Source organism: Capsicum annuum, chromosome 6 (assembly GCF_002878395.1).
Source record: "Capsicum annuum cultivar UCD-10X-F1 chromosome 6, UCD10Xv1.1, whole genome shotgun sequence".
In the NCBI taxonomy this organism is placed as follows: Eukaryota; Viridiplantae; Streptophyta; class Magnoliopsida; order Solanales; family Solanaceae; genus Capsicum; species Capsicum annuum.
This window is the reverse complement of record NC_061116.1, coordinates 210,750,580-210,762,459: the sequence shown is the minus strand read 5'-3', so window position 1 is coordinate 210,762,459 and position 11,880 is coordinate 210,750,580. Positions and strand designations below refer to the sequence as shown.

Genomic DNA, 11,880 nt, shown 5'->3' with positions numbered 1-11,880 from the left:
AGAAAAAAGTAAGTGTTTATTTTTCCATGTATATATAGTTAATAGTTCATGCATGTAACTGCACCTTGTTCCCTATCTGCACCATCTGCCAAATTGTAAAAATTAAAATAATGTTAAGACTATATCATTTCTTCCAGAGTTATTCTAACTTATATGACAGAGCAAGATAATTGATATTTCGTTTGTTTCAATTTATGTATCCTAGTTATTATTTTGAGAGCCAAAGAATAATTTTTCTGACCATGATTTTTCAAATAGGTTTTGCATGATTTAAATTGTTAATTATTGCGACTTATAGTATGACTTTTTATGTAATATTTAAATTTAAACAATTGAAGATTCTATGTCCAAATGCATATAAAAAATTAGTTAGTTTAATTCTCGTTCTCTTAAATTAATAACATCCTATATTTTGCCAGTTTGACGTGCTTAATCGTTCGAGTTTGAGTTCTTTGTTTTGACTGTTGACAAGAAATGAATAGTTGATTGAATACAATGTATTTAAATGGTAAATAATTAACCACATTAATTGACGAAGACTCTGCAGCAATTTGCATTTAATTAAGGAAGATGGACTTAATTAAACACCAAAGTGTTCAATAAAATTGATCAGAATTCAGTTTTAAACAAAATAAACTGCAAGAAGTATGGCTAATTCCGCGTCTTTTGGTTGAAAGAGTTAGTTTAATTAATACTTTAATTTGATCAAAGTATTGAAACAAAATGTCCCTAAGTTCCTCACATAAGAATAATGTTAACCTATACATGGAGAAAATCTATTTTTAATTTTTTGTTAAAAGGTTCAAAGCCAACATTAGATGTCAAAAGACAAAATAAAGTTCAACTTGATGGAATTCATGCCAGTGAACCACCACTCTTAACTAACAAACTATTGGTAATTATATTTTACTAGCTTTATAAAAATTGATGGAAAAATGCTCTGTTTCCATCCTGAATTATACACGAAATTTTTGAGATACATTCGAACTTTAGGAGGGTCCTATAATTAAAATCGTATTTTTTGCAATCTTAGTGCCTACGTGGCACATACATGTGCCTACGTGGACCTTCAGTGTATTGATTCACTGATGTGCCACGTAGGCATTAAGGTTGCCAAAAATATGATTTTAATTAGTCCATGAACTAATAGGACCCTCCTAAAGTTCAGATGTGTCTTAGCAATTGCATGTATAGTTCAAGGTGGAACTGAGCATTTTCTTAAAATTGATTAATGCATGTCTTCAACATCCTATAGCTTTGGTATTCATATAATGCATTTTACATTTAGAATAGTAAGTGCATGAGGTCTGAAGCATGTAAAGAAGTTGTAGACTCTATTTTTATTAAGAAAAAATAAATGTTTCAGATTAATTTACCGTTCTACTTTGCGAAAAGGGCGGACGGCACTCTACTCGTTCGCAAGCCTCTTTAGAGATAGGAGCGAGCTAGAAGCTTATTTCGAGTATTTGTGACTTTGGTGACAGTAGGTGGCGGACGAATGATATGATTCTCGAAAAGTTACATGACGGTTATGTGATGATTCATCAAATAGATTGTCAGGGCTTATATCACTTGAAGTTTGACTTATTCATGTCCTTAATGTTACGGTTTTGGCTCAAAATTACCCATGGTCAAATTCTTTTAGTAATTCGTAGAGAAACTAAGAGAAGAGGCCTTCCATATCATGAACTGAAAAATATATGGTGCATTAATTACTACTCTACAATATAGAATAGGCTTTTTTTAGAATGATTGGAACAAACAAAGTCAATTAATCAATGATATTCACTATACCAAAAGATCTTTAACGGCAGTAGCTTAATTATCGTCAAATTATAATTTTTTAGAGGTAATTGTTAGTGACAGTTATATTTTAACACTCTTTGTAAATATTCCTATAACCAATAACGACATTGAATCCAATGACAAATAATTAATTAATCTCGATAATTATTACTTTAACACTTTTTATTAAAGTGCATATTTATTGTTGCTAAATTTTTTTTTGTTACGGTGATCTTGAAATTAGAAAAATAAGGGGAAAGGGGGGCCTCGAATCTCTTATTATCAAATGATAGCTAAGTTAGCTTCGATCCCTACATATGGTGGTCCATTTGAAAGGGCCGATACAATTTGATGATTTGATCGATGGACCTTCTTATTCATTTTTATAAAGAATCTTTACTAAATTACATATTTTTTTAAAAATGAAAAGTTATTATGTGAACCTTTTGTTTTCATATATTGCATTTACAACAGCCAAATAAACATTATTTCATCAGTGCCATAATTACTAAAGCAGTTACTTTAAGAATTTCCCATTTCAAATTCAAAGGTCGACTTGCAAACTCATTATTCGTTTTTTTAATTATTGTTTGAACTTTGAACCAAAGAATATTTGACTTGTAATTAAAAGATGAAGGATAGTTAAGCTTTAACTATTCCATATGATGACCTTAAGTTTTGTTCGTTGAAATTATTATGTAATTTTTATATGCCACTAGATTTATTTAACTTACGGGAATAGATGTATAACATTACTTCGTATATAGCAAACAACCTATTTAATACCATATGTTAACATAAAAATTACACTACTACTTCTATCCCATTTTATGTGATACAACTGATTCGGAGGTCAAACATAATCAAATTTTCTTATTTGAATATGATTATATGAACATATAATATTTAAGATTTTCTAGATAAAATTTACATATTTACAAAACTACATAAAACATAATACCAATTACAATAGTTAACAATTCAAAATATTTAAAATTAACAGGCTCATATATGAAAAAATCCCTTTACCCCTTAGTGCATGCGTGTCTCGAATCTATATTAATCAGGCTAATATGTCGGATAATGGATTACAATTCAATGCGATAGGCAATATATCGCTCACCGGAAGTTATCATGTTATAACCCGTTTGACTGGCAAATAATGTGACCATGTGACTTAGGAAACTTCAACAATAGCTGTTGCAACTTGTACACATTAAAGTATCCGATATTCACATTAGAGTTCAACTAAATATGGATTCAGGGGCGAACTTAAAGGTCAATTTTGGAATGTTCCGACGCCCATTAAATTAATGTGACCACGAACTAGGTATAATTATATAAAAAAATCTGCAAAAATTCCTATAAGACTTTGAAAAACACGTACCCAGTAAATCAAGAAGATAGATCGGTGTTTTAATTTTCAGGCAAAACCTTAAAGCTTTGGACGTCAATATATGTGTTTTGACCTCCGGCCGGATACCCACGATCCCTAAATACTAGGTCCGTTACTATCCAGAATTCGTGCCAAGAAGTTTCATATTGGGGTATAACACTCCCTAACAAAGACGACTCCATCCTAGGTGACTCAAACCCAAGACCTCTGTCAAAGACGACTCCATATGTTTCAGGAGACTCAAACTCAAAATCCCTGTTAATTAAGGATAAGGATGAAGAAGTACTTATTATACCACCCGGCACAACCATTGTTGGAGAGTATAGCGCGCTCTCTCTCTTTCTGACATGTTATAATTAAATCCTATCTAAATCTAAAAGGACTCAAACGTTGAAGTTGAAATATTCTTCTTCTGGCCGTTTTTTTAATATCCATATTTCCAAGTAAGACAATATATTAGTATATTTATTGCTCAAAAGTTGTGAGCAATTGGTGCATTGACATTATTGTTTGTGTGCTGTTAATTGAGCCACTGAGTTTGAATCATTTAAAAAGAAGTCAAACCCTGGTAGTTCCTCTTTATAAGGAAAACTATATTGCTAAAGTTGGACAATTGAGAAAAAAATAGATATAGCTAGCCAGAGAAATTAAAAGGAGATAACTGTCTATACATGGAGAACAAGAACAAAGCTGAATATTATAGTCCTGATGATGAAGATCAAGAAAATATTATCCATAAGGTAACTTAATTTCTTACCCTACTCCATCAAAATTTAGATCAGATTTATGAAAATATAAACATGTTTAATTTACCAATACACATACACTAATTAATTAATTCTTTGGATCGAACTTCTGAAACTGAATCTGCTCATCATAATTCTTAACTGTATGCATGAACTACTCTTATAAATTAAATCATTGGAAAAAGTATTTAAAAAAAAAAAGGAAGAAAAAGAAAATCAAAATGATCGATTTGCAAACTCGTTATGAAAATTAAAAAATGAGCATATTTGATAGAAGACCATTATTGTTAATCAATCCATCTTAGCTTGCATTCAAATATTCTCAATTCAGAATAAATTCTTCACATTATATGTTATATATGATCAGTTTGCAAAAGATGATGGTTCAAGCATTGAACCAATCATTAAGTGAACTAAATTAACGTGAGTTTGTTAATTAATATACTATAATACATAAATGACTTCATCTACTATATATATATATATATATATATATTATTTAGTTCCTCACAAGATTAATTATGTGTTTGTGCGTAATTCAGTTTGGAAAGGGAAGAAAAGAACGTGAGGATGATAAGTCAAAGCCATCCTCCCCTCACCACAAGGATTTCATGGCAATTGACAATAATATTAAGGTAATTAATTAATGAAACAGATTAAAATTCATTCTAATTTCACTGACTTAATTATGTAAATAATTAGAAACTTCATATGAAACAAACTCATCCTAATTTCTCATGACCTGTTTATAACTTTATATGCAATAACTTTAGAAACTTAATTCATAATTTCAAGGTTTATTTATTTCTTCTGTAATAGATATAACATAAACTTAGCTTGTACAAAACTAATGATTTTTCCACAGAAAAGAGAAAAATAAATTGCAGATTCTTATAGTTAGTATGGTAGTTGTTAGGTTGATCTCGTCACACTTATGAATTTGTCAAAATTTTAGGAGTAAAAAAAAAAACTAATGTATAATTAATGCTGAATGAGTTTATATATAGTGAGCTCATAAACCAGAAATAAGTAAATTAGTACTCCTATCATCCATTTTTACTTGTCTAGTTTTAAAAATCAAAAAATGATTTATCATTTTATACCCATTCTACTATCATTTCTCAATGTTCTCCATCCGTTCCTTTTACTCGTCACGTTGTACTCCACGAGAGTCATTTTAACCAATTTTCATAACTAAATATTTAGAATAATTTAACGTTTGTAATTTTAAATTTAGATGTTAAAAAACTATACGAAATACACCATAAATTGTAATCCTTCTCTTTTTTTTGTTTGATAAATAAAGAATTTTATTACGTACCAAGTGGAAGAATTACAGCAAATTGGGACTGAATTTACATTTATCACACATCTAGTGCCTCGAATCGTGCATCAAGATACAATCCTTCTAATATTCATATGATGAAAAATGCATCTTAACGTGCTAGTCAAAAGTTCATGCAGTTTATCTCCCGAGAAGCAAAACGTAATAAGTAAAAGTGTATTTTTATGTGATGAGGAGAGGCACGAATGCTCCGAGTCTGATATGGAGGTGTGAGAGGCTGACTATAGATGATTTTAGGCGAGGTAGAAGTAGACCGAAGAAATATTGGAGGGAGGTGATTAGGCATGACATAGAGTAGTTACAACTTACGGAGGACATGACCCTTGATAGGAAGGTGAGGAACACGGGGATTAGGGTAGAGAGTTAGTAGGTAGGAGTACGTCCGTAATAGTAGGAAAGAGTGCGTTGCTTGTATCTGTGTCAGAAGTTTCTTGTAGTCTCTTGTTCGTGGTGTTTTGGTGATCATATCTATGATTTCGAATAGTTACTTTATGGTATTACCCTGTGGGTATCTTGTTTCCTTTATTATCTAGTGATGCGATATCCCTTTTTTGTGGTTTGCTTTTACATTTTTTGTTGGTTATACTGTTATCTGTCCTGAGTCAAAGGTTCATAGAAAACAGTCACTCTACTTCATTTGAGGTAATAGTATGAACGACGTACATTTTACCCTTCTCAAACCCCATTTTGTAAGAATACACTGATATGTTGTTGTTGTTGAATTTATTTATTCAAATTGTAATTCCGTCATTCTGTTTATTATTAATTAAGAAAGGTGTCAAGTTAGTACTGGACAGGTAAAAATTGACAGATGGAGTAGTGTAATGAAAAATGTGAAAAACCTAATTGCAATTCATTATTGGTGGCTCCACAGACACAATAAAGCAACTTGTTGAGCAGAAAAAGTCGTCTTAACCATCACAATTGTCAAACAAATTTCAGCATTTTCTAAACCGTTGACCGTTGACTAAGTGGTGTATGATACTACATGCCATAGTCATCCTAAATCATCCAGATATTTTTCTATATATTTATTTTTATTATTTTACTTCCCATTAATATAATAAGTGTCTAAATTTTAATGCTTTCAATAGGGAGTTGCTGTTAATGTTATGGTCAAGAGAGAAAGATCACCCCCAGAACTCAACTCAATGGCTTCTTCATCTGCTCACAAAGAAAAGGTTTGAATTTCACAAATATTATATGCTAATTTACTTTGACAAGTTGAATTTTAGAAAGGATTTATCATATGATCGGATCCAAAACAGGTTCTTATAATATTTCAAGTGAACACAAAAAGATTCATATTTTCATGTGATGATTCAATATTCCCCTATATCGATCTTTGATGACCAAATATAATATTCTGATTCATCCGTTTCATTTTATATGACACCACTTTTCTTATTAGTTGAAAAAATTAAGAACGAAATCTTTGCAAATTTAGAAACAATTTCTAACTTAATTTTTTTATCCTACTTATCCCTAGTGAATCATCAAGCTTTTAAAACCACTCAAGATGTCATACATGTCTAAGATATAACATGTTTCTAAATATCTTATAATATTAGAATTTTAGAAAGGATTTATCATATGATCGGATCCAAAACGGATTCTTATAATATTTCAAGTGAACACAAAAAGATTCATTTTTTCATGTGATGATTCAATATTCCCCTATATCGATCTTTGACGAACAAATATAATATTTCATCCTGATTCATTCATTTCATTTTATATGACACTGTTTTTTATATTAGTTGAAAATGTCATACATATCTAAGATATAACACGATTCAAAAGTATTATAGTCACAAAAATGTTAATACTACATATTTAGTTAAGCTCGATCACAAGTTTCAAACATCTTCGCTTCTTTCTTAAAAATTGTAGGATGATCAGCTTGCATTAGCCAAAGTTGAAATGCGAGAAGTAATGGAAGAAAATCAAAGGCTTCGATTTCACTTGGATCGAATCATGAAGGAATATAGAAATCTGCAGAATCAATTCCATGATATCGTTCAAAGAGAAGTTGATCAAAAATCAAGCAGTACAGTGAACACTACTCAACATGAATCTGATCACGAAACAAATGAACTTGTTTCCCTTAGCCTAGGAAGGGCAACGAGTGATATGAAAAAAGAAGAATTATCAAAAATCTTGAAGAAAGATAAAGGTCGTGATGATGAAGATGTTAATAAAAGTCTTGATTTAGGTTTGGATTGCAAGTTTGAAGAATGTTCGCCTGTGAAGAATCGTAGTCCAGAGAATAGCTTAGATGATCATCAAGCTAATAAGGACGAAAATGGAGAGACGTCGACGACCACGTGGCCTCCTAACAAAAATCTGAAGACGATGAGGAATGATGGAGACAATGGTGATGATGTTTCACAACAAAACCCTACTAAAAGAGCTAGGGTTTCTGTTAGAGTCAGATGTGATGCACCTACGGTAAGGAGAAATATATGCATGCAAGCATTTTCTGATATTAATTATAATTAATAAGTAAATAATGCAGTCTGATATATGAATTTAATTGTGCTAATACTTAATAATGATTTCTCTTTTTTTTTTTTTTGTAATATTATTGATCAGATGAATGATGGATGCCAATGGAGAAAATATGGTCAAAAAATTGCAAAAGGAAATCCATGCCCTCGAGCTTATTATCGTTGCACTGTAGCGCCAAATTGCCCAGTTAGAAAGCAGGTAAAAAATGTGAATGTCATGCATGTTACACTCATGAGAACACTGAATCAAAACAACTTGTTATTTTAACGATGTCATGTTAGACCGAATACACTGAATCTAAACAACTAATTAATTATGAACTGACCAAAATATAATAATAGTAGTAGTAATGAGTAAAGTCATCAAAATTATCCTCAACTATAATAGTAGTAGTAATGGGTAAAGTCATCAAAATTATCCTCAACTATACACGAAAAGTCACTTACACACACTTAAACTAATGTGGCGACCTATTATTGTCACCTATTAAATCCAAATAAAACGTGTAATTTTTGTATTTTTTTTACTTTTTTTTTTTAATCATTATTGCCTTTAATCATTCTTGATCTTGAGTCGGGGGTCTATCGGAAACAACCTCTCTACTTTTTCGGAAGTAACAGTATAGACTGCGTACATTTTATCCTCCCCAGACCCCACTTGGTGGGAATTCACTGGATTTGTTGTTGTTGTTGTTGCCTTTATCTTCTTCCCCTTTTTTTCACATGAACCCAAGCTTCCATGGTCGTTCTTAAGAAGAACGACCATAACACCATCTTCTTCTTCCATTATTGATATAAAATCAATACAACCAAGCATTAACTTCATTCAATTCAATCTTCTTTGTTATATAACACCAAAAGTTACAACACCATCACCACCTAATTGCACCACCTATTATCAAATTCATACACCATTACTGTCACCAAAAATCAATATGCCTCATCACTAATTCACCACCCGACACTAAATAAATTTTGAGCAATTTCAATATATTATTATTGATTGAGAAAAATTGAAGCTAAGATTTTTATAGAGAGAAGATAGATCTACAAAAAAAGTGTTAAAATATTAAATTTTGAGCAAAATTCATAAACTTTTACAGAGAAAAATCAGAAATACAAAAATAAATTGCAAAATTGATGTTCAAAGTGGGAGCAATAAAATTTGATTAATTTCAAACGTTTCACCAAAAAAAATTTCGACCGACGGCGATTTCATCCTCAATCTTTTCTATTTTTCTCTCTGAAAACTATCATGGAAAAATCTTTCTCATCAACCATAAAGGAAGAGTGGTTGTGATGAAGAAGAAAGGAAGATTGAGAGAGAGAAAAAAAATTAAAGATGCGTGAAGAAGACAGAGCGTGCTCAGAGGTGGTGGGAGGGGTTTAAAGAATTTTTGCCTTTTTTTTTTCTCCAGACAAACCTTCTTTTAAAAAAAAATTAATGTTATTTCCACGTCAGATTTAGGGTGGAATTAAATTCATTTTTGTGAAGAATAGGTGTGTAATAGGTCGCGATATTAGTTTAGATGTGTAAGTGACTTTTCGTGTATAATTCAAGGTGGTTTTGATGACTTTTCCCTAGTAGTAATATATCATTTCTAAAAATCTTTTCAACATGAGTTGTGGTGAGATTGTTGGGATCACACCATTCTTCGCGAAAGGTCTCAAATTCAAGCGTCCGAGCGTAAATTCAGATTCATTCAAGCTTCAGTACGAGTATCAAACATCTGGTGCTAAACCAAAAAAGAAGTTTCTCATAGAATAAAAATGTTATTGGCAATTGTAATTTGAAAGCTATGTCCTGTGGAAGCTTATTTCATCCTTGTCAGAGGCGGAGCTAGCCTACTTTATGGGGTTCGGCCGAACCCCCTTCGACGGAAAATTATACTATTTCTACATAATTAAAATTATTTTTTTATGTGGTTATAGTAGCTGCTGAACCCCTTCGACTAAGTTTTCTTTGAATATTGAATCCCCTCAGTTGAAATTCTAGCTCCACCTCTGAATTCCTTGTAGATTTAACTTATATATACCAGCTAGTTCTACTTTTATAGTAATTTAATTTACTCTATTTTATTTTATTTATCATAATTTGTTTTGATACAAAATTAAGGAAAAATGAAAAACTTTTGAAAATTTCGATTGTTGAGAAAGTTATATTAAATGAATGTTATGATCTTAAATTTAAAAGTTTCTCATTAAGAAAATATATGAATGTGCCGTTTCTCTTTGGAGTGGATTAATAAGGAAATAGTACTATCAACTAAAGTGGAAGGGAGTATTGTAAGTTGTCAGCCTTATTTTTCAAGTTTACTCGATTATTTTTTAGGTGATTTGATAGTTTAAATTTTATCTTACGTTGGTCAGAGTGTATATATAAAAGCTAATTTATCATTATTTTTTTCATCCAATCTAGTATGTACATGTATCATGAGGTAGTAATATTTCATTGCTACTCTGATTTGCAGGTTCAAAGATGTGCTGAGGACATGTCAATATTGATCACCACATATGAAGGAACACACAACCACACACTCCCTCTTTCCGCCACCGCAATGGCTTCCACCACCTCTGCTGCCGCTAACATGTTGTTATCCGGTTCGTCGAGTTCATCAGACCCAAGTCCACAAATAACTGCCACCACTACCAACACCGCCACCGCTACTACTTCTGCCAATATCAACGGACTCAACTTCTATATCTCCGATACCTCAAAACATAAGTCGCCTTTTTACTTTCCTAATTCATCCATCTCAGCATCCACACTTAATAATTCGCACCCTACAATCACTCTCGATTTGACTTCTACGTCCTCCTCCTCATCCTCGTCCTTATCTCATCTTAACAGGATGAGTAACAATCTCCACCCTAGATATAATTACAATAACTCCTCCACAAACCTCAATTTTAGTTCAGTGCTAGAATCCAATTCCCTTCCCATTTCTTGGACAAATTATCAAAACCAAACCTGCAACAAGAACAACCAAAATTTTGGTTCACTTAACTTCTCATCAAGACCAAATCAAGAAAATATTTTCCAGTCTTATTTACAAAAAAACAACAACATTATCCCTACACAATCTTCTTTTCCACCAGATACAATTGCAGCTGCAACGAAAGCAATAACGTCAGACCCTAATTTCCACTCAGCATTAGCTGCTGCTCTCACCTCAATCATTGGAAATACTGGAATCGAAAATAAGCCTGGCCATAATTTCAATGTTTCTGAGCCATTTCCAGTTTTGTCCAGTCTCCCATCAAGCTCAAATCCGAATAAATGCTCGTCAAGTTTTTTAAATAAACCAACTTCTTCTTCCGCGAATAATAGTTCACAGCAGCCTGGAAATAATAACAACTTGGTGTTCTTCGCGCAATCTTCTTCTTCTTCATTGCCATTTTCTACGTCCAATAAGGGTAAATCTACCTCTCCTAGTGATAGCTAGTAAGTTTGATTAATTAATTTTTTCATGTTTTACCCCTTTGACATTAATCATCTGCTCATAGAGTACATCTTTATTTTTTTTGATGATTTGGAAGTAAATAATCCAGGTGTATAGTCTTGTAGATATGTAACGTTCTTGTACAAATTTAAATCTTTTTTTAGTAGATGGATTATGTTGCCTTCCTGTTTCTTTGTGTACAATATGACTGGGATATATTTTAGCAAAAATATTGACGCAAAATTATTATTTATTGATCAATTTATCAACGTTACGCTCCTTTTAAGTAGGGGATCTGTCGGAAACCGTCTCTCTACCCCACAAAGGTAGAGATGAAGTTTGGATAGATTCTATCCTTTACAAATCGCACATGTGGAATTAATACCGATATGTTGTTGTTGTTGATCAATTTATTTGTAGAAGCAATTAACTTGTTGTGGAACAATTTAGGTTGTTAAGTTAGCATTTCAGCTATTAAATAATCAAACGAATTGATAGACTAGATTCTAGTACATCTCTAACAATTTGAAACAATACTACTATGGATTAAATTATTAGACTTTTTTGGCATTAGTGGACTTTTAGAGTGTGTTTGGTATGAAGGAAATTATTTTTTAATTTCCTCATGTTTGGTTGGATGAAATGTTTTGGAAAA

At 31.7% G+C, this 11,880-nt stretch overlaps 1 protein-coding gene across 2 annotated transcripts; it reads left to right on the top strand.

Annotated features, from left to right (window-relative positions):
* The first annotated feature begins 3,721 nt into the window (after positions 1-3,721).
* LOC107874738 (WRKY transcription factor 72B) lies at positions 3,722-11,468 on the top strand. 2 transcript variants are annotated; one of them, XM_016721489.2, is made up of 6 exons: positions 3,722-3,921; positions 4,470-4,562; positions 6,367-6,453; positions 7,166-7,723; positions 7,868-7,981; positions 10,254-11,468. In XM_016721489.2, exons 1-6 carry the CDS (start codon positions 3,853-3,855, stop codon positions 11,226-11,228), a joined length of 1,896 nt encoding a protein of 631 aa, XP_016576975.1. In that variant the 5' UTR covers positions 3,722-3,852; the 3' UTR covers positions 11,229-11,468. The 2 variants fall into 2 exon arrangements, with proteins under 2 accessions (XP_016576975.1, XP_047269867.1); XM_047413911.1 differs by lacking the exon at positions 4,470-4,562 and having other exon boundaries at positions 10,254-11,459.
* The last annotated feature ends 412 nt before the right edge of the window (positions 11,469-11,880 follow it).